This window comes from Falco naumanni, chromosome 12 (genome assembly GCF_017639655.2).
Source record: "Falco naumanni isolate bFalNau1 chromosome 12, bFalNau1.pat, whole genome shotgun sequence".
NCBI classification, from domain to species: domain Eukaryota; kingdom Metazoa; phylum Chordata; class Aves; order Falconiformes; family Falconidae; genus Falco; species Falco naumanni.
The window spans coordinates 13,573,760-13,597,184 of record NC_054065.1 but is presented as its reverse complement, the minus strand read 5'-3'; the positions used below and the strand labels follow the sequence as shown (position 1 = coordinate 13,597,184).

The 23,425-nt window shown below is 50.1% G+C and overlaps 1 protein-coding gene across 2 annotated transcripts in view; it reads left to right on the top strand.

Annotated features, from left to right (window-relative positions):
* The window catches only part of MDGA1 (MAM domain containing glycosylphosphatidylinositol anchor 1), a 154,486-nt gene extending 133,772 nt beyond the window's left edge, over positions 1–20,714 (top strand). For both annotated transcript variants that reach the window (XM_040612262.1, XM_040612261.1), the window contains exons 15-18: positions 8,883–9,013; positions 10,002–10,110; positions 10,888–11,901; positions 20,074–20,714. In XM_040612262.1, the coding sequence (XP_040468196.1) occupies positions 8,883–9,013; positions 10,002–10,110; positions 10,888–10,979 (332 nt within the window). In that variant the 3' untranslated portion in view covers positions 10,980–11,901; positions 20,074–20,714. The remainder of the gene's footprint in view (positions 1–8,882; positions 9,014–10,001; positions 10,111–10,887; positions 11,902–20,073) is intronic.
* Positions 20,715–23,425: the final 2,711 nt, after the last annotated feature.

Below are 23,425 nucleotides of genomic sequence, written 5' to 3'. Positions count from 1 at the left end.
TTAGGGATGGGTGGATATAAGAGGAGCTGCACAACTGCATTTAGACCAGGTTATATCTCACCCTGCTCCGTGCCTTCAGGCACGCTACAACCTTGTGTGTGTTTTTGTATGGGGGATCCTTGCTAGGAGCAAAAGGGAAAGCCCTAGATAAGGGGTGGTACAGGTTGTTCTCAGTCTCTAGAGATGGAGTTCTGCTCAGAATGTCCAGAAGAACTACTTTCCACGGCTACATCCTCTCCTTCTTAGGTGTGGAGGTCTCTAAGGGTGCACATCCTTAGCCTTTGCAAGTATCTGTGGTTAAAAACAAGCTGAGGCAGTTCTGGAGCATAAAACAACAGGAGACATTTCCGACAAATCTATGGGTTTTCTTGTAATGCAGATTCCTCCATTTGGGGACTGGTGGTATTTCCTGAAGAGTGAGAAATCCCATGAGAAAGAATCTCTGTGTAGAGAGGTATATGGACAGACAGATGTTGTAAATTATCAGACGTACTGGTTATGGAGGGAGTCACGCAAGATGCTGGGCTGTTAGCATGAATTATCATGGCACAGAGGACACAGAGCAAATGGGAACTTCTCTGCATCTGGGCAGTGCCTTCTGACAGCATGCTGCATATACCAGTGTGGAGGGGGCTATAGCAAGGCAGGATGAATGCCAGGGGCAGGATCTCCATCTCATGATGGAGCATCACCTTGCAGGAATGGGGCTTGGCAGCACATTTGAGGCTGCTAGGGGGCAAAAAGACTAGCAAGGCAGCTCAAGCACCATCCTGCTCAGTAAGGAAGCAGGGGACACACACTAAGATCCTTTCCCATCATTGTCCCCAAGATTACTGTGTGCTTCCCAGTCCCATTGATGTGGGTCAGTCACCACCTCTCTGGGAAAACATTTGTGTCCCCTGAGCTGGGGTTAGGAAGAGCAAGCTCTGGAGAGTCTGTCTGGTCCCCGTGGGCTGAGTGCACACTCTCCCTGCTGGGCTTGGTGATGGAGAGGGACATGTGCTTGAGTGCAGGTGTTTGGAGACTCGCCTAGCTCATGACGCTGTTTGTTTTCTGCTTTGCTGGGCTGTAAACAAGCTTGCGTCCAGCTGAGAGAGAGTGGTAGGTACCATCCTGCCTGCCTGCCTCCCTCTGCCTGCAAAGGGCAGGAGGTTTCCAGGAGGTTTGGGGAAACTGAGGACCTGGTTGCTACTAGGCACAGTGTCTGGACTGAAGGCAAGCGGGACCACAGCTCAGCAGGTGTTAGGCAGTGAGAACCTGCTCCTAGCCTGATCCCATAGTCAGATCTGCTGTGGATTGCCATGATGACTCCTGCGCTGGCTATGGGAAGCGCCGTGCAGCACAGCAGCGTGGTGAGCTGGCACATGGGAGCAGAGCTGCTGCCCACGGCAGCGTTCAGGGGCTGTGAAAACACAGCTGGGCTTGGACCTGACAGTCAGACACCCAGTCTGTCCTGTAGCGAAGGACATAGTCTGTCCACATTGTCCCCTGCAAAATGTTTTAAGTATGGGAAAGGGATGTGATTAAGCAAGATGGTATAATGAATCGGATGTGAAGCTGGCAAGAAGCCCAAGGACTCCAATTCTTGTCTTTTAAATGCCAGGCTCTGTACACTCCCTTCACTCTGTTCTGGCCACATATTGGATGGGCCTTTGTTCTTCTAAGATAGCATAAATTTAATGTTGTGGAGTGCAGGGATTTTTTTCCTCTCTTTTTAAATTCCTTAAACCACTTCCTGTTGTCCACACACAGAAAGCCTGTTACTGGTCACCAACAGCCTCTGAGGGAATTTTCCATCAAAAGGAGGTGACAGTATTTTGTTCCATACACACATCATCAAAGATGGAAGTCTTGTATCATTCATCTTTCTGTGCCAACACTTTCTCTAATTAGACCGTGGATCAAATGAGCAAAGGAGCTGAAGCATAGCTCCATTGCAAGTCTGCTTCTACCATATCACCATCTGCTCTCTGTGTACACAGACAGGTGGAGATATGCCGGAGAGAAGGAGCTGGAGTTGTAGTTTGCCTGCCTTCCTCCCGTTAGCACTCACATTCCTCATCACACGGCAGACATGACCATACCATTGCATTCACCCCACTGCCTGCATGCCCCAGGTCCCCCCACCCAGCCTCTCCCCCCACCCCAGGGGTCCAGCCGTGTGTCCACTTTGCCTCTTTACATTGCACTGTTGTGGCTTCTCTGCTGGTGCATTCCCTCCATCCAGAATTCATATGCATGCCAAACAGGTCAGATAGATAGTGATGGATCATAGATCAATATCTGCAATTGGCTTTGCCACATCAGGGGATATTGCTTGAAACCTGTTCTCATTTGATGGTAGTTTAGGAGGTCAGGGGTGGAAATGTGTTTGTTTCTTTGATTTTTTAAATCCACAGTAAAATCCAAAGAAAATTCCCTGTAGCCAGATATAAGTAATTTTCACAGGTTTGCTGTAGGGGAAACATTGCCAATCAAAACTTAATGTATTGCTGTTTATATCCCCAGAAAGTCCCAGCCACAGCAGGAAACTGGAGGCTTTGATTCCCTTGATCCCTTTCACTATAGCCTCCCCACCATAATGAAGCAGAAAGAGACTGTCCCGTAGCAATTAGCCATCCTGCAGCACAGCACTGAAGATGCTCAGTGCCTCTCTAAAGCCAATGGAGATGCCTTATGAGTAGAGGTGGGATAGCGGTGCTTTCCAAACTGACCAAGACTCAATTTTCCTGCTATTGATGAGCTCTCTGAACCCTCCGACTCTGAAGTTACTGCAGCAGTGGCTGCAGGAAGGGATCTGTGGGGTGACCTTGAGACTGGACACAGGGGACCCTGCACACCAGGCTGAGATCAGTTAAAGACATGTAGAAATAAAGTTCTCTGTAATCGGGAGTGGAGAGTAGCCAAGAGGTTTTCATTGTCTTACTCCACATATGTTAATGTATGAAGCATCTTTAGAGACTGTGAAAGAGTAAACACATCCTATCGTGGCACGAAGACAACTTATATTTCTAGAAATTATGAATTTCTAGAAATGAATAAAATGAATATTATTTCTTCATCTCTATCTGTGCTACAGTTGTTTTTCCACCCTCTGCTTTCTAGCTCTCAGAGCAGTAACTTTCCCCCACAGCACTGCAGCTGAGAATACCAGCCTGACACTGACTGCTATTTATTAACATCCATTTAAATGAGAGAGGGAGAGAGACTTGTGTGAGAGAGACTTGTGTTTGTTGCAAGGTTTATGAACAGTAATAGATCCTTCGTGGGGACTGTTGTTCGCTCCTGGGATTTACCTGCACTAAGCTTTGGGCTTTCAGTCTGTGATCAGTGGTATTAACACTAAACCACGCATAAGAAGAGCTCAGAGCCCCTGTTAGAAAGGTGAGAGCTCTTTCCCTGATACTGGCTCTGCAGGTGACTCTGCCGGGTTGAGTCCTCTCCACACCATGGATCTCTTGCCATACACTGCCCATCTCTCGCCATGAATCAGTTTCTTCCTCTTATCTCAGTCTGCTTGCCTGCAGCTGAAATGCTGTGGGAATTTCCGTAAGGGCTTTCAGCCCTGGATTCCCAGTTGGGTGCCAAACCTAAACTGGGGCTGCAGACAGGACTTCTTACGGATAACTCATCTCCTGAAATCACCTGGTGCTGGAGAAGGGATCCTGCAGGAGTGCAGCACAGTGAGACCAGGCTGCATGCAAGCGTGTGGCCAGCCCAGCTCCTCCTGTGGATCCCAACAGCCATCCCTTCCCACTCCACCGAGCTTTGCTGTGTGGGTCACGTTGGAGTCACCAAATGTGGTGACGCAGGTCGAGGCAGACTGAAAAAACACTATATCTGCATGGCTGGGTTCAGACAAAATGGCCTTTATTGTTTATACAAACTATTTATATATCTTAGACAGTACATGTGTCAGACCCTGATAGGTTTTTGTGTCCTTCTTCTTGCTTGCTGTTTGCTGTTGCTGTAGGTGCCCGTATGCTGCGGGTTTTTAGTTCCGATTCTTCACATCCTGTTTACATACCTGACAATTTGTGGCTGTCTTAAAGGTACACGACTAAGTCTTTGAAGTCAACTAACTTGTCTGCAGACCCCAACACTGCTGCACTTGGCACAGCACCCCACCTCTCAGCATGCAGCATCATCTTCCCTTTGCTTCCGAGCCACTCCGGCTGCCTGCCTTCCATCCGAGCCATGTAAACTGGGCTGTATCTCAGCCTTTCCCCACGGCATCGCCCTGCATTAGCCCCCTCCAGCTGCCCCATGGAGAGCTCTTGAGGAAACCTCTACCTTCTCTGCCATCCTGCAGGGACTGTGCACGTGGCCCTGCCCTTACAGACACTGCCTCCCTCCCAGTGCTGCCTGAGCCGGCTCTTCTGGATCTCCACTGCTATTCAATGTGACAGTGAAGTCCCCATCCCATGGAAACTGAAAGAAGACCTTTTCTTGTTGTGAGAAGGTAACATTTAAAGGCATCCCTTGGGCTACTCTATCTGGCAGCCCAGCTGGTGCTCTTTTGTGTGAGTGCCGCTCTTTTGAAATGCCAGCTCTGGTTTTAAAGGCAGCCAGCAGAAGGTATGGCTCACTCTCCCTGTAACTGATTCCTCATCACTTGTCACTGGCCTTTATTCTCCCTTTTGGTTGGGAAGAAGGAATAATACAGATTACGAGACAAATGCAAAGATTGCCTTGTATAGGGAGAGGTAACAACAGGATTGCTGGTGTCCTGGGATTTCCCTTGTGTTTGTCTGTCTCTGGTCAGCTGGAGAGATTTAGCAGCAGATAGATGGCCTGTCTTTGTGTGTGCCTCACCAGCAGGTGCCCTTAGGAAATCCCAGGCACATCTGATGGGAGATGGGGAAGGGGTGACAGTGACAGAAGTAGGTAACAAAACTGACCAGCTAGATTTGGACTCCGATATAGGAAATCTGGCATGATTTTAGTATACAAAACCAGGGAAAAGAGGTGGCTGCAAAAGCTGGCACTGGGGAACACCCCAGATGGGCCTTTCACATCTCCACTGGTGGAGGGATGGGAGTTGGAGAGCAGGTCCCACTTTGGTTCTTCTTCAGTTTGTGACCACTGGAAAGGCAGGAGAGTTCAGGCACTTCTGTTCCCCAGTGTCTTCTTGCTCAGGTCTCCTGAAATGTTTGCTATGTTTCTGAGTTCCCCTCTAAGTGAGTCAGTGTGTGTCGTGATCCTTCTCGATTATCATCATCATATCATGTCAGCAGATAAAAGTAGGTAAAAGCAGTTTGCTAAGGATCATGTGGCAGGTCAGTTCACAGCTGTGAATGAGCTCCTCACACTCTGCAGATGTGTGGACTGTGCATTGGCCACCTCCTTCAAAGTGGGATTTGGAAATATAGTCTGTGCTCTAGGAGGGGCATCTTACAAGCATCAGGTGGCTGGTTTGGTCTGAACTTCTGTAACATGCTGAAAGCTACACAGGGAGTGAAGATGATTAATAAGACGTGAAACAGGTATGCTGGTTTGCCTGTAGGCGAGTGTGGGCAGGTGTGAATTCACCAGAGTTCAGGAGCTATGGATGTCAATATCTGCATAGGCTCCACCTCCCTTTTCAGCCTGAGATTTTCCCTTGGAAAACACAAAGCTCAGCAGCACTTGTTCCATCACACAGTTGGCTTTTGGGGCCAGACTGAAAAGTGGAGATAAAGAAGCTCTGAGCAATTGGAAAGATGACTCGGAGCTCTCTGTAGTTCAGGACTGCAATGTTTTATGGATCTGCCTGGAGCTCAGGTCTGAAAGGTTCATTTCCAAGGACCTCCATCACAGGCCCTTAAATTTGACTGGCAGGTTGTGGCAGACTGACATGTGGTAAAAGGGAATAAAGTAGAAGACCTGCAAAATTTTTAACATCTACAACACTGTGGACCCATTTCAGATGGGATAGAGGCTTCATCCCTGTTTAGTTTGAAGTCCTGGATTCTCTGCCATGCCTCCCAGCACATTCCCAGTGACAGCATTACTGGGAAAGGGAGGTGTTGTGGTTCTTTCCCAGATTCAGGATCTGTAACTTAGCAGGTAGGGCTACAGGATGTGGCTCCCCTTCACAACTCAGACTGATTTGTAAGGTAGTCATGGACATGCTGCTCATCTGTTTTGTCCTTCAGCTTTCCTTGTGTGGACAGGGGTGTGAAACACTGCATGTGGTGGGCAGGTAAGGGAGCTTCCTTTCCAGTTGCAAACCATTTGAAAAATGCCTGATCATATTCGGTATTGTTCCATTAGGGAATTTGGGGGGGCGAAAGGTTGAAACCTTTTTACTGATGCTGCAAGGACATGGAGCTGTCAGCCAGGATATATTCAGGCTTAGTCTGGGTTGAGGCCAGGTATTCACAGCTAGTGCTTTGGGGGAAGTAATTTGCATTCCAGATGCTTGTCTGGGTCTCCTTCTAGCTCACCTTCACCTTTTTCCTAGGGCATCAAAGGTCATTTGCTGCCTGATTTGTCCCAGTGCTTGTTGCTCAGCCAGGCTCTCTCATGGCAGATCCGAGCTGCAAGTTCCCAAATGAGGGTAGAACAGACAGTGGTTGGTTTTAACCTTTGATTGCTAGCAGCTTCATGTTAATTCTTTATTAACTCTCAATCCCACACCTCACTGACTCTGGCATCTGTAATTAGCTGTTCTGAACACGCTCCTATTGACGTTGATGTATGGGGTTATGTAGTTCCTGCGTGGGCCATCCGTTTGGCCAAGGGCCTCCGTGAGGACTAGGTCTCTTTCTTAGAGAGGCTAGAGAGACTTTGTAGGAAGCTCCTGAGGGATGGAACAACACCAAGAAACAAGTGGCTCAAAGCTGGTTTTGCTGGAGGCTCCCGTAGTGACTCCTCTCATCCTTGGCACCGTGTTTCCAGGAAGGAGACCCCACTTGCTTATCTCTGGTTCTCCAGGGTTGTGCAGTGCCAGCTGCTCTCAAGAGAGAGAGAAACACGTTATTTCACTCTTATCTTTGATTGTGGTGTGCATCCCAAAATGGGTACCACCAGGGAAAGGAATTGGATACACTGTCCCTTGTCCTGTCAGGCTGTCTAGTTTCCTCAGCTAGCCTTAGCGCTAATGCTTCTGAATATTTCCAGGCAATAACATGTCCCTCTTTTCTCAGTTCACTAAATTATACACATATTTCATTCTTTTAACCTTTTCTTGTAAGTCAGCCACTCAGAATCTAAACATTTCATCATCTTTATTACGCATCTCTGAACTCCCTGTGATGTATCCCTCACTTTCTGACAGCCAGGCACTTGACAGTGGTACTTCCAGGTCCCTGTCCTTCACACAGTGCCCCCAAGGCTGATGTGCCAAGAATGAAGAATTTCAGGGGACCTTGTAGGAGGGAGGTTGTGTAGGAAAGTCTCTTTCGCTGTCTTGTCCCCTTACCTCTCACTGCTGCCTCTCAGAAGGGCGTACCCAGGTAGGATTACAGCATTCCAAGCGCAGTCTATGGACATGTACGTAAAGGTTATTATTGCCTCTCTGCTCTCAGGTGTAATATGTCTGTGTATGGAGACCAGAAACACTGATGAGCAAGAGCATGACTAGAGTAATTGATTTTTTTGGTTTGCCAGCTGAATTGGGGAAAAAAAAAAAAAAAAAAGAAAGAGGAAAAAATATTTCAGGTCAACCCTGAGCAAAGGTTTAAAAAAGTTTTTTCACTGAAACAAAAAAGGAAAAAAAGCCAGGTGAGAGGATTACTAAAAAGATACTGCAGGAAGACAAACTGAGATGGTTTCATTTGGGGGTGGAGGGTAGGGGCCTGCGACACTGTTTTCAAAGTGAGACCTGGAAATGCCTTGAGATTGGTTTGGTTTGGTTTTGGTTTAATGGCAGATGAAACCTTTAGGGAATTGTTTTGTTTGAAAGAACTCGAAGTTGGTGTTCATTCACGGGATCTTTGTGTCGTTCTGAAAATATGGGGCTGGGCTTGTACAGGCACTGTGGTACAGGCAATGCCACCCAGCAGTAGCAAAGAGCAGCTGCTTGCTCCAAGGCTTCTTCCAGGGCAAGTGGCAGCTGAGGACACAGGTTGTGTTTCTGCAGCTGATGGCCAGGGCCAGGGCAAGGAGAGGGCTGTAAGCTGCACAGCATATATCAGGTGTTAGTGGTGACTGGGGAGAAGCAAACATGTGTCCTGGACTCCAGTTCAAGTGGGATGTAGAGAAACTGGTGTGAGTCCAACAGTGGGGCATCAGGATAGGCAAGGGCCAAGAGCAGAAGTCTTGGGGAAGAGAGGCTGAGGGAGCTGGACTTGCTCAGTGTGGCAGAGAGAAGGCTGCTATCAGCCCTTGGCACCCCTTTGTTTGAAGGGTAGTTTCAAAGAAAACAGAGCCAAAATCTTATCAGTAGTATTAATATAATAGAAAACAGCAGCTGCATGTGGTAGCGCTGGCAGTTCATACTGGACGTTAGGAAAAGTTGATTTCCTCAGGGGATTTCAAGACTTGCCCAGGCAAAGCCGTGCTGCCCTCACGTAGAGCTGGAGACAGCTTCAAGCAGGAGGTCACATGGGATGTCACTGAAGGTCACTTGAAGCTAGCATGTCTGCCACCGCCTTCCTGTGCCACCCCAGCCATGCTACAGACTGCTTCTTCCTCATCCTGTCCTCTCTGCCTTCATCTGGGCCTGTGTCCTCCCTTGGGAAGCCCAGATGGATGAAACATTGCCCGTGGCACTTGCCCATCGACCCAGGAGAAAGCTGGCTCCCTCCAAAGGTTACTGCTGGGGCTCTGCAGGCTGTCCTTGGGCCGGCCAGGGCATAAAGCCGTGGCTTGAGGCCGAGCCCCAGAGCTATGCCAGGCACCAGCCCGGGGGTCCCCTGCCTGCCTTGGCTTGCCAGCGCCTGGTTTCTCTCTTACAGGCTCCTTGAACCTGCTTGTTCGTGTGCGGAACAAGCGAGCCATCGACACTCAGGTCTGGTCGCTCAGTGGGAACCGGGGGAACATGTGGCAGCAGGCACACGTGCCCATCAACCCACCTGGACCCTTCCAGGTAAGTCAGGTCCACCTGCCACCTGTCCTGCCCGTGTGCCATGGGCTCTAGGAGACTTCCCAGCAGACATCTCCTTCTATGGCACAAGGGCTGGTCAGGCACTGGGAGCTCTGCACCCCCAGGGTAACTGGGGCAAGGCAAAAGCTTGATGCATGAACAGAAATCAAATTCTCTTCTCTCTGAAGCCACCCATTGTGTTACGTGCAAGCGTCAGTTTGGCACTGTAAATTTTCTGATTGTTGCTGGTCTGGAAACTGCTTGTCAAAGAGCTCTTTCTGGTACCAGGTCTGCGACGGGTCTCTTGGTGTTCAGCAGCTGGGGCATGCTGTCCTTGTTGGTGACTTTGGGCCCTAGAGGTTTCTTCTAGCACGTGCTGCAAGAGCCCACCCCCACCCTTCCCCTGGGTTAGGGCTCTAGGACAGCTTGTGAGTACAAACTGGGCACTCTGTCTGCTCACTGAGTCACGGATGCATACCCAGGAAGTGGGCTGCTCCGTTACTGCATCGTTTATTGCTGGTGCTTTTGCCCAACATGCTATTTTGCTGTTGTCGGGTTGTTTGTGGGAGCTGGGTCTGTGCAGGTTGGTAAGCTGTGGCACTGTGGCAAAACAACCAGCATGCTTTCGGGTTCTTTGAAATAATAAGTAAGAATAATTACTCTTATTATTATTTAAAATAATAAATAAGAATAGTTACTCTTGCTAGCGCTGTTCAGTGTTGGTTGGTTTGTTAGTGCAGTACACTTAATAAAGCAGAGCTCTTCATGCTCATTTATTACTCTGCAGACACTCAGCACACAGGGGTTGGTCCCGTAAGCAGTGGGATCCGGCTTTCCAGATCCTATTGAGTACTGGAAAAAAAGGAAGGAATCATTCACTTGGGGACCTGATAAGATCTGGTCTGTGCGCTGCTCACCTCCGCAGAAGTGTGGGAAGGGTCCTCCACAACTGCAGTCTCATGCTGGGCTCTGTCCCGTGCTCTGCTTGCAGATCATCTTCGAAGGTGTCCGGGGCACGAGCTATGAAGGGGACATTGCTATCGATGATGTCACTCTGAAAAAGGGGGACTGTCCAAGGAAGCCAATTGGACCAAATAAGGGTGAGAGTGTGTGTGCCTCAGAGGCAAACGAGTTGGTGGGAGTACATATGTGAATGCATGTGGTAGGGGCACGCAGCTGATTTCAGAGCACATTGACATGTTGGTGGGACTCAACCAATGAGATGGTTGAAGCTGTAGCAAGGTGCATAAGTAGTACATAGGCATTAGTCCTTGGGTGGGAATCACTGGTGTGCCTCGTGCCTTAGTCCTGCCTGTGCCCTTGATAACATGCCTCAGGTGGGCAGGAGAGCAGATGTTTGGAGTGCAAACCAGAGCCAGACAGGTACTTGTGAGCAAGGTTCCATTTGCCTTATTTATTTTTGAAGGAAAAAACCTTGTTAAGGAAGAGTCATATTCAGCATTTTTCTTAACTCCAAAGGTGAAGGGGAAAACAAACATCAAAAAAATCAGAACACACTTAAAGTTTCAAAATTTCAGGTGCACTTAAAGGTGTGTTTCAGGCTAGGGTGGCCAGGTTCTAAGCAAAACACAAGCAGAACCTTTTGCTTGACTCAAGTTGAACCTTCTGGGGAGGAAAGGAGGATTGGATTGCAAAAGTAACCAAGATTCAACCTTTTCTCCCGAGTTAGAAAATAAATAATTTTGGGAAGCCTTAAGAATTTCTAGGGAAGGCTAGAAAGATCTTCCAACAAATCTGGGAGGTGCTTCGAGGTTCAAGGTGGGAGGAGAGTCTAAGACATGCACGTGCACTGACTTGTTTGATGTGGTCTGAATTCATCCCATCACTAATTCTTTTTCTCTCTTCTTGCCTGGCAGCGGTTGCTCTTCCAGGAAGCGGCGTCCCAGCCCTGCACAGCCCTTGTCTTTGTGGCCCATTGACTTTCTTCCTTTACGTGCTGCTCAGATGATGGCAAGCGAGCGCTCCTGTCTTCAGACCGAGACATTCCTGCTCCTTTCCTACTCAGCCACCTCTGCTCCTCTTCCTCCCCTCCTCACTGGCACACCAAAGTGTCCATATGTTACCAAAGACTGACAGGCATGACCACGCAAAGGGATCTGGTTCAGAACTGGAGCACTCCTTGAGAAAGTCATAATGTCTAGAACAAAATTTAAAAATAAAGACAAAATTTTTTTTAACAGCACGTGCACGAGAGAGTGAGAGAGAGAGGAAGGAAGGAAAGAAACAGAAACACACAGAAAAGAAGGAATGAAGGACAAAAAATAGGAATGAAGAAGTGTGAAGAGCAAATGAAGGAGGAAAAAACACCCCCATGTTTCCTTGGGAATGTCGGACAGGGCTTCCTCAGGGAAGTGGGAACTTGTTTTAAACAAACAAACAAACAAAAATATATTAAAGCACAAATTTCTACCAGAACAGTTACCTTCTTTACTGCAGAGCCCACAGCTTAGCGGATGATATATCGCAGTACTCCCCTCGTCTCCCCATGCTTTCCCGCTGGCTGGGGCTGCCCCACTCCAGCTGCAGGTCCCTGCAGCAACGCCAGCCTCGGCCGTGGGGCAGCAGCCACCCCACGTGCCAGTGGCCAGAGCATCTTGCCTCGCACCGCATGTGCTTCAGTATCTCCATCCATCCGCATCTTCCAGGCTCTCATGTATTTAATTGCCCCCTGTGTGGTTTGCTTTGCCCTTTCCCCACCACTCTGTGCTTCTCACCCACCAGCCTGAAGAAGATGGAGCAGGAAGGGACCCATCACATGGACCATACTAAGTGGTGGAGAATTCCCAGCTGGATCCGGCTGCAGCGTTGGCCTCTGAGCGCCTCTTACTTTCTCTCAGCACTCTTGCTGGGTGGAGAAACTATGAGAGCAGGTCAGAGCTGCAGACAAAAAGGTGTCTCTGTGGGGTTGAGGGATGGAGTGGGGTGGGATGGGATGGGAAGGGGAGAGCAGTTGCACATCGGCTGCCCTCTGTGAATGGTTGGATGACAGTCGTCTCAGCCCTGAGCCCAGGATTGCTTCTCTGCCTCTCTTTCGGTACCTATTTATTTTGGTCTTTCATTCCATTGCTTAACTTCCCCCACCTCAGACCTTGTGGATTATGGAAAGAGTCAGGTATTTAAACCTTCTTCAACCAGACAGCCGCTCCCATGCCCATGACCCAGCCCCTGGGCCAGCAGTTCAGGCAGCTCTGATGCTGCCCTCTCACCTTCTGAGGCCTTTTAGCATGCGCCGCCTGTTACCGGCAGCATGGGCAAAGCGCGGCAACAGCATCACTGCTCAGGGGAGAGGCGGCTGAATTTTGTCAGCTCGTGCAGTCCTGCAGGCACTCGGCTTCCACTGCCAAAGCAGTGGGCAGAGGAGCTGAAAGGTGAAACAGGCAGGAAAGTGCCCCAAGAAGGATGGAGCCAGGATGCTTGTCCCAAAAGAGGGGCTTGTGCTAAACTGTGGCCCCATTTGCCACCAAGGAATAGGGGAACAGCAATGGGGGAGATTCACCTTTTTCCTGCTGGCATCATGGAAGGGTAAAGCTGGTGTCTCTCTGTGCTGCAATCCTGCAGCAGGTCTGGCCTGACCTCCTCAGGGTGGAGGCATGTGCTGCTCCAGATGAAGCCCCAAGAGAAGGGTCTGCCCTGCACCAGCTAAATGGGAGCTGTCATAACCTTGTTGCAACTGCAGGCAGCTCCTGGCGTGACTTACCTCCCTGCACAGGGCAGAGTTATCCCCACAGGACTGTGAACTGGGGTTTGCTAGCCCATGCTCTGGCCGTTAATTAAGTGGGACTCTTCCCCCCCCAAGGGACACCCCATCCAAACTCCCTATCTGGGGTACCACAGGTGTACGATGAGCTAGCTCTCTCACCAGGGCCCCCAGTACCCATGGCTCCCTACACATTTCTGATGGATATATTAGCTTCTCTGAGACAAGTGTGTTTGTCTAAAATCACCTGAATATTGTTAGCTGCCTCCTGCATTGCTCAGCTTCCAGGAGCAGCTGGTGCCTCATTTCCTCTACTGATGGAGGGGTAAAGCTCTTACTTAACTCCCAAGAGATTCAGTTTGAAGTCTTGAAAGCCATCACTCTCTAGCTCCTGGCAGGGCATTCATCTGTGCTAATGCTCCCTGGCCACCAATGGAGAAAGGGTGGACATCAGCTCTGAGGGACAAGGGGACCTCCTTTGCAGGAGGCCTTACAAGACGGTGAGAGGGAGTGACACAGGTCTCCCTTGCTCTTGTTGCTTTTCGCCACTTCCAAGAATAAGGACCGAGTCTTTTCTGTCTCCACTCCTCCTTCCAGAGCCAGACCTTGATCACACTGCACATTTAACCAGGAGACCTGTGGCTGTCTCCCAGGGCCAGGCAGTGTTGTGGGATGATGTGGGCGCCAACAGCATTTCTGCTTCTTGCTGCCTGTTGCCATTTTCAAGGGCAGCCAGTGGCACCATCATCTTTTAGCTGAGTTCTCTTAGTCCAGTCCTACGCTCTTCCTTTCCTCCATGCTTGTTGGAGGCCAGAAGCCATCACCCCACTCCCAGTAAGAGTCCACTTTAACTCCTAGGAGAGAGACAGTGCTTTCCAGGGGCCCTTGGGTGCTTCATGATGGCTCCTGATCTGTCAGCAGCAAAACATTTGTTTTACGTTGTTGGTTCCAGGGGACTTCTGCTGGGCAGGAGGTGGAGACAGGAGCATTTCCCCATCAGTATGCAGTAGCCCAGGGCAACCATCTCACCTTTTAGGCTCTGAGACAAAGACCCTTGTGGCCTTGCTTCTACTGGCTGCTTAGCCAGGGTAGCACGACCATGTCTTGCTAATGTTTATTGGGCAGCAGAGGTGCTGTGGGGCTGGGCGGGTGCTGCCTGTTAAACAAATCCATGTTCAGGATCATGGAAAAGCATTATCTGTGAGGCAAGTGCCAGCAAAAGAGCACCACAATTTTAGAAATGGACACCTGCAGGGAGACTGTCCAAGCCCTGCTGCCAGCTCCTGCAAGGAAGGATGAAAATGCCTCACCAAACTGACCCGTGGGGCAGAGGGCAAGAAGCCTGTTGGTGGCAGTGGGTCCGGGGCAGAGCAAGGACATCACCCCAGCCAGAAGCGAAGCCTTCTCCTGCTGTCAGGCGTGGGCCTGTCGGCTTCAGTAAAAGTTTCAGGGAGCCCCTTCCCGCTTAGACCTCAGTTCCGTGATCTCTTGCCAGAAAGCAGCTGGTGGTGAGTTTGGGGGAAAGTCATTAACCCAAGTGCCTCAGCTTCTCAGAAGTACCGCGGCCAAAAGGAAGGACCTCATTTCCCTGCCAGATGTGCCGAGAGAGCGTAGCAGAGGAAGGAGGCACTTCAGCAGCAAGGATGAGAAGCTGTGCAGTGATGGGGCTGGGGGGGGGGGAGGCAATGTCTCTCCTCTCTGGGGGCAGTGGCATTTGTGGTTTACTACCCCATGCTTGAGAGGACAATTCTCCTTGCGGTGGTAATCCGACCCAGGTGAGATACAAAGCCATGCTCTTTACCCCTTGCAATTAAAGATTCCCTCACACTTTTCACTGTTCTGGCTAAATTACAGTCCTTAAACTTAATTACAGACTGTCTTCTTAAGTATCTATTGTGGTTCCAACATCATGTTTCTCTTCCTGATGTTTTATGTTGCCCTGCCCACCAAGTAGGTGCTTTATTCCACTCCAGAAGTGGCTGCACTTCAGTGATGGTGGAGATTATTCCTGTACATAGTATGAAAGTCCCTGCAGAAGAAAAGTGCAATATAAATTTAAGAGACTGCTTTTATTTACAAGGAGACCTCTGCTTGGTAGTTGTAGAAATACATTACAAAGAATGCTGTGTGGGTGTTAGCCAATATATACTTGATTTCTTTTTTTTTTTTTTTTCCAGGGTATAAAACAGAAAATATGTGAGTGTGCAGGCTCCTGGGTATAAGTTGTAGATATTAGTAGTAGTGAATGGTGCTGTGTAGTTACAAGTGGGGCTTACAAAGAAACTTCCATTTGAAACCTCTTTTTGTAGTTGTGCATTGTATTCTGAAAAATACACTTTTTTATTATAATTTTCCACAGTTCAGTGCAAGTCCCAATAACAGCTCATCAACGGGACTTTAATCCACGGTGTTTAACAATATGAACATCAATTCCTACCACTTGATCTGAAAAGCAACTCCAGGCTGGTAATAGCAATAGACTATTTTCCTTCCATGTAGACCAGCCACTGAAAAGCGATGGAGCTAATATGTTTCATTTGATCTGGAGTTAAGTAATTTGGAATGCCTGAGCGCAACTCTTCCCAGCCGTAGGGGAGTGAAAAAGCATTTTATCTATATGAAAAACTTTGCATAGTGCACAAATGGATCGGGAACTCCTGAAGTGGAGCATTGTGATGGGTACGCGTGCAGAGCTGCCCCAGCAGAGCTGCATAGTGTGCTGCCTGAGGAGCAGCTGTAGCAGCAGTGATATGGAACCTTTCCTTTGGGAAGTAGCTTTCTTCTGGAAGGCAATAGAGTGGCAATCAGGGAAAAAGTAGGGGGCGGGGGGCAGACGTTTAGGCTGGTGAATTTCTTGCAAAAATAATTTATGGATGTATGAATGAGTATAGTAAACATGACACAAATTGTATTTTATTCCCTATTGCTATTCAGAGTACAGAAATTTAATTTATTTAGATATGAAATCCTGTGGGTGCACTACTCCAGAACAACATGGAAATCCTTCAGTACCAAAGGGAGAGCAGGGGCTGAATTCCTCCTCCCCAGTCCATCCCTATCACTCGGTGCCAGGAAAAGCACCCTGCTTTTGTGTTGGTGCCCTGCGCTTGTCAGCCTGGCAGGGACAGTCACTGGGAGCAGCAATCGGCGTGGGTGGGAGAGGCATCCCTCCACCACACCATCGCTGCCCTGAGCCTTGTCTTCAGGGTGAAGCAATCCTTGGGCAAGGTGGTGGCAGGAGCAAGCCCTGCTCCCCCCCAGCTCTCAGAGGGGCCAAGGCAGGGAGTTTTACCTGTGGGAAGAGTCAGGGCATCTTTCACGCTGCCCTGAGGGGACCCCAGCTGCCCCAGGCAGTGACAGACAAAGGAACCGGGGCATTTTCCCTCCTAGATGAGGTAAATGGTGCCACCTCACCCCACTGGAAGAGACAGACTTTTGCCTTAAGACAGAGAGCTCAGGGAGTTGCTGCTTCAGGGTGTTGCTGTTTCAGTCCCCTTCATCTGTCAGAGTCACGCAGACATCCATCTTTCCCTGGAAACGCTGCAGCACCCCTTTGCCTCTGTGTGCCTTCGGACAGCCTAGCAATAGCACGGAGGGGCACATCGCGGTGGGCTCTGTGCATTGAGCTGGGTGCAGTGGGACGCGGTACTGCAGCCAAGCGCTGCCTGGCTCTTGCCCCCGGGGAACAGGACCTTGCTTTTTATGAGGACAAGAAGTTGCATTGTGTCTATCTCCTGTGCAAAAGGGAGGCCTTCTCACACTCCTGGCGTTGGTAAAGACCAGTTTTGATCCCTCGCTCTTTCTCCATTAAACTGCCCTGACATGTTGTCTTTTCCGGGCTGCCCCCAATGCGGGTGCACCCCAGTATGTAGAGACAGCAAGCGTACAGCAGCAGGACCCCGTGCAGGCTCAGGAGAAGCCAGGTGTTGCCACCATTTGTATTTGCTTTGGCCCCACTGATAACCGCTCATCTCACTTGGCCTGGGAAGGCATTTAATGCAGACAAAAGGCATTTGCAGAAAAACAAGTGCTGGAGAGCTCTGGAAATTGCATTTTAACAGGACCCAATTTACACTTCGTGGTAATAACTGGCAGCTGGTGGTTTCCAGCAGGGTGCTGAATAGCCCCGACACACTCAGCATCCCAAATAATAGCTGTGGTATATATGTGTTTTTCAGTACTCCCCTTGGAAGACACCAGTTTGGCTCACCATCTGCCACTACCTAGCCCACCACAGGGGGATTCTGGGGTCTTCTGATGGCTACTTACAGCCTGGTATGGTCGCATCAAACTGCAGACAGCCACTTGTGGCCTGGAGGCCTTAAACACCCTGAGAAGTACTGCAGGACAGCTCAGGGCTAGCTTCACCCAACCTGCCTGTCTAGAGAGGGAGGCAATGCAGCTTGCAGGGAACTGTAGTCTCCAGGACACCTCTTGCCCATGGAAGAGCAGTGTCATCCCACTCCATTTTGGCTGAGTGAGGTGTGTGCTCAGCGTCTAGACCCTGGGTTGGGTCTAAGGTGCATGCTGAATTGCTTTGCCATCAAGCATCCTTCCTCAAAACAAGAGAGAGCACCAGAGGCTGACAGCAGGTTAGCAGGGCTCACCGTGTCCCTGTGCTGTGTGGCTGCAGGGGACTGGGGGGGGCTTGGTCCCACTGATAACTGCCTCTGGCACTTGTTACACTCAGCATCACCTCGATCTGGGCTGGCACCTTCTGTATCTTGCTCCCTCCAGCCCTGGCACAGCCTAAGGGGCTGGTGGGGCTGCCTGGGTGGTGGTGGTGGAGCCAGAAGACAGGAGCACGTGTTCAGGGCACATCAGAGACCTACTGTGGGTCACCTCCTGGCTTCATCAGAGGCAAAAGAGGGCTCACAACAGCCCCATGGGTGGCTGAGAGGATGGAACAGAGCTTGTTCATGGTGTTCTTGAAAAGAAGAGGGCAAAGACAAGCTCCACGCTGCATTGCCATTCATTTCACTGGTGGCAGGCTCTGACCTGCAGCTGCTCAGATGCTAGGCAACAGAGACTAAAGAAAAGCCTTTAGACCAGATTTCCCAGCCAAACCTGTACTAGAAAACGTACTGATCCAGCTCCAGATCCTCAGCACATCTGTGCGTGAAGAAGCCAAGCAACCCACTGTGCCCACACAGGTGATCCCTCAGGGAAGCTGCAAAGGGAGGTAGGGCTCGCGTCCCAGCACTCAAGCGCTGCCTTTCCCTCTGCTGCCTTTCGTGGTAAGGATTTTCCCGCACAGGGCAGAGAATGAGGGAAGGGGAGAGGGAGAGATACCATCTTTTCTGGCAGCTGTTGCAAAGGTAGAGCTGGGTAAATAAAGTTTTTTGTGGAGAGCTGCGAAGGTCTGTGGTAAATCCAGGTTTTGCATGGATCTGGTATGGCCTTAAACCGTTTGCTGCTGTGGAAGGAGGCGAAATTTTGTGCTTCCATTAACTGTTGTGCTAAAGAGGAATTTGGCTATAAATGCTTGGCTTACAGTGAGACTCGTTGGCCCCAGGGTGGCCTACATCAGCATAATGCAGGGGCAACTGGGCAGCCCTCACACAGTGCCGGTACCCCCAGCAGTGCTGGTGCCCAAAGCTCATAGCACTGGATGTGCTTTGTGCTGCGGTGGCCAGGTCCTTGCCTGAACCATCGAGCCAAGTGAAGGGTACCTGGCTGCTCTACCGCTCTGCATACCGCTCTGTATGTCCTGTCCACCAGCCAAGTCTGTAGGGAGATAAAAGATCCGCTGCTGCTGCTGGCCAGTGGAGGTCTGCTTAGGCTGAGGGAGCTGGGCTCTAGTGCTGCCATGTAGGCAGCAAAGTGGCTTTCAGTTGTGTAAAACCCAGCTGTTATGAGTTACTCCTAGATGTTAAAAACTTGCATAACTGTGGCATGACTCAGATAATCAGCAAAAGCAGGTCCTCAGCAGGAGCTGGAACATGCCAGATGTCAGCAGCCCTGCTCAGCCACTCCAGGTGAGCAGTGACTCCTTTGCTGGCAGCGTTACAGATGCTCAGGGCACAGGCTGAGCCCCGGCCAGGTAAGAGCGAGTGCAGCCCCACTTCCCTGTCCACCTCGCTGCCTCTGTGGCAGGTACCAGCTGCTTTCCTTTTGGTGACTGTGATATATAACACGGTGCTGAGAAGAAGCTGTCTCCAGGTGTTCCTTGCACAGTGTAGGTCCAGCGCTGGTGAAGGTGTTTATCTTAGCAGCTTGTAAAGGGATCAGAGCTGAAAACTGAGGTGTGGGTGTGTTGCAGCAATGCAGCAGGGAGGAGACAGTACTTGAAAGTGCCTTTGGGAGTCGGCATCATCTCTGTCCAGTCCTCGCCTTTCTCCCCCTGTCCATGTTCCAACCCTGAGCACCCTCCAAGGTGGGGGCATCTGGTGTGTCTTACCTCACTGGGCGTTGTTCTCGAGAACCAGCTATGGGTGTCAATAAACAGAGCAACAGCCAGAAGAGGCCGTAACGGCATGGTTAGCTCAGACAGCAACTAAATTGTGGTGAGAGGAGAAAATTGATTTCATTCTGTCTTTGAAATGCCACAGGCATTGACAGGGGGCAGTGTTCAGGTCTTTTGTCTAGGCGGCAGCAGGTACCACACAGAGGTTGAGCAGAGTGGGACTTGTGAGCACTGGAGGTTTCCCTGGCAAAATTCAGATGCCAATGGGGGAAGGTATTTACAGAGAGCAAAGGAGCTTTCCTGTGCATTTATTTGGTTGTTTCCTGGAGGCCCTGGTGGGTAACATCCTGGGACAAGAAGACTCTCTCAGACTTTGCTGGAGGTAACCTTTTCTTCCCATCAAACCACAATGTTTGTCCTTCTCTGCTGTCCCAGCTTCTCAGTGCATTGATGTAAGTGGCGGCATTAATACTGGGTAAAGTGGCTTAGAGTCAGTGCTTTCAAACTGATGAGCTTGGCATGTTTTCCCAGTTCTTGGGATCTTACAGATTTACCGCCTCACCCCAGAGGGCTCCACAGTATGCATTCATCTCTCAGGACATGCCCCAAAAGATGTGGATGCCACAGATACGTGGCTCTTTGTGGTTTTTGTCACAGCCCTTGCCTGACAGCATGGAGACAATCTCTAAATGGATAGAAAATGTGGTGCCAGCATGTTTGTGCTTGGAACTTTTATCCCAGCCAGAACCATGCTGCCTGTATCACAGTGCACATAGTGGAGGAAAGGGGCCATCACCCAAGATACAACTGTCTCACAGGGAAGCAACTGTGGCACCTCCTGACTTTGGCCAGAAATGAGCATCAGACAGTGTTTCCCATGCTCTTCTTCACTCCATCTCCTCGCTCTGTACTTATCCTCACCAAGTGTTTCATTTCCAGCCTGGAGGGATCAGCAGCAGACTTCATCCCTGGATCCCATAGAAGGGGATCACACCAAAATCCTGTCCTCGGCTTGCGAGGGGCAGGGAGAACCAGCTCAGGCCCAATGGTGAGCCACTTCAGTGGGATCCAGCGCCAGTGGAACTATGTCACTCTCATGCTTCCAGGTCAGCAAGGCCAGTAGAAAGTATGCATTGACCTGACAGAAGTGTTTAGAAACATCCCTCCCAAAGGAGCTACACACAGACTCTGTGTATTTGGGGATACTGGGAGGTAGGGGGTGTCCTCCAGTGTCTCTTGTTTCTTTTCCCATCAGTAACCTGGGTGGGGACCCTGCAACAAAGCCCCATCCTCCATCTGCCTCTCTCATCACCACCACGTCTTGTTCCATCCCTGCTCCACATCTGATAGGGCAACATCAGCATCACCGAGCGGAGCCGGGACCCTCTCACCACCACGATACCAAGCTGTCCACAATGTTAAAAGCACAAAATACAAAGGGACTGAACCGAACCTTTTAAACAGGGTGAGATGTTTTATAAGCGTTGCCTCATCCATCCTCCCCCCGCAGCCCTGACGCACCCGCCGTGTAACCTATAGACTCTCAACGTGGATTGTTTCATTCAAATAAAGCTGCAGTACTCGAGTGGGTGAGCCTGCGTGTCCCTCTGTGCCTGGTTGGGATGACAAGGTGCAGCCTGCAATTTGTGCTCACAGTGGCTGGGGCAGGGAGGGGCTCGTATTGCTGCTGAGCGCTGAGGTACATGCCAGTGTTTGACCCTTGGATGTTCCCAAAACATCTGGTTAGGTCCCTGGGGAAGGTTTCTCATTTTTGCCCGAACCCCACCACAGGGACTGGGCACAGGCAGGTTTGGGGCACTTGGTGCTGGGGGAGCCTTGTGAAGGGAGGGTGGGGAGGGCGGCACAAAGCCCTCCCATGATGTGCCTTTACCCAGCTCTGCTGTGCCCTTCCCAAACCTCTCCTTCCTGCTCCAAGCCTGCAGCTATTGAGGTCGCTGGCTTCTGCTGCCACTAAGCAAAGCTGATCCTCTTTTGTCCCTTGCTCTTAACCTCTGCCTTAAGGAGAGGAGGTGGGGCAGCAGCTCCAAAACTAGTAGTTGTGAAACAGCCCAGCAGCTATGGGCTCTTCGTATGGTGCCAGGTCCCTTTGTTCTGGTACTCCCTCTGCTCTGGGGTCCAGCTACTCCACAGACCCATCAGAGAATGGGCAATGCTAGCCATGGCTCATGTGATACCTGAGATGTCCTTCAGTGAAGGTGTCTTCTCTGTGCCACGGGATCTGTAGGACTAATCAGCTAGAGCCTTAGTAAAAATTGCCTCATCCCAGCACTGTGGTTAGAGCAACACTTAAGAGAACTGGATGTAAGAGCCAAACAGTTTCATTTTACATACCACAAGCTGCAGCAGTTGGCTGAAGCTCCACAGATGCTAAAACATTAAAACAGCACCCAGGTACCTGCCAAGTGGATCACATAAACTACAGCCATACCCTCCGCTTCGGCTAGTGCTAACGATGCTCAGTCAGTGGCATCTTGGGCTGCCTGGAGAAAGTTTGGGATAGGGCTCAAAGAAATGCAGAAGGGTCCTCCAAGCCAAGCCAGCATTGCTACCTCCTATGCTTCCCTCACAGTGAGCAGTTGTGAAACCCACTGGCAAAGCAGATGGGTGGTTCTATGGAAGTAATCATGCCTAGTAAATGCTTCCTTTATTCTCGTAATGAAAAGTAACTGCTCCAGATGGGAGTCTGGAGGGAGCTGCATGCTGGAATTACTGTGGAGCTCCAGGTCTTAAAGAGGGAAAGCACTGTTAAACAGATACACACATATATATATATGTATGCAACATATATATATATATATGCATATATATGCATGCACAAAGCATTCATCTGTCATTCCTGCACAAGTTCAGCTCACCCTTGTGATGCACGTGTTGACAGAGTCCAGCTCTGCCATGGCTCCTTCTCAGGGCACAGGGGCTGGGCAGGAAAGCAGGCTGCACTTCTCAGGAACATGTCTTCATTTCTTGCACAGGCTGGGATACAGATGAGACTGCGGGGGGGCAGCCAGAGAAAGAACATATGACGTTGTTAAATACCACCCAGAGAGCTATAATCTGCCCCGCTGCTGATCTTTTGTCCTGTCACTCTGTATTTTTGTCATTAATTTTTAATCCCACCTGTTCTAGATGTCCCAACATCAGGGTCTGCTTTGCAGAAGCATTCACATCTTTTAGGGTATTATTGGCTATAAAATGATACCTACTCTAAAAGCGTGGGCTCTGGCTCTCAAACAGGGTGCCACCCTTGAGAATTACCACTGATAACCCAGACTTTACACTTTAGCCTGTGTCTGTGCCTTACACCCTATCTACAGTCATCCTCACAACCTACACACTCATATATTCTTGGACTTTATGTTCCAATTATTCCCTGAGGGAGAAGATGACGTGCCAGCAATTAGAAACTAGACTAAGGTCCAGGTGGTTCCTGCAAGGTGCTCTGTACTATTGATTGTACAGCTGCTATGGCTCAGCTCCTCCTGCATGCACTGCAGACAGCAGTATCACCTCTAAAGGTAGAAGCAATGCTAATTTTGTTAAAGCTTGATCACTGGGAATGCCCACCAAAAAGCCACGAGGGAGCAAGCCGTTTTTGTCTTTCCCTTGGTGATTTGATGCTGTGCAATAAATAAAGCCTGGAGCCAGACAGTGAGTGATGAAGATCGAAAGGAGTATTGACTGCACGCTCAAGTGAGTACAGCCCTTCACATGAAACCTGCAGAAACACTCATTGTAGGGTCATTAAGAAGAGGACTGTAATGCAGATACACAGGGATGCTTCAGTGCACTTCAGCAGGCTCCAGGCCGGCTGAGCGTGGGAGCACTGCCTTTGCGCCATCACACATGACTTGTTGGCAGGCTCATGATCCCGTGCAGGGCTGCCCTGGTACCTGGTGCATAGCAGAGGCTATTTCCCGTGCCACCGTGTGAACCCACCCTCATACAGTCTCTCCCCTGCCCCAGGCAGACAGCAGAGAAGAGGTGCTGCTCCTCCCAGAGGAGGACCCAGCAGCAGGAAGGGGTGAGGAGCACAGCTGGGTAAAGATGTAGCTGAGAAGGTGCTCCTGGCACTGGGGAGGGTGGTAAGCTACAAAGCACTGAGCTAGGATGGTGGGGACCAGGTTTGGGTGCACAGCCCTGCTCGGCAAGGGGGAGGATAGCAACCACCTGTGTGGTTCCCTGCCAGCTATCTCGGGGTGGATGCGGGGGTCAGGGGTGGAGAGGGGGAATGCAGCTCTCATCTGTGCAAGGTTGTGCCTCAGCAAAGGCA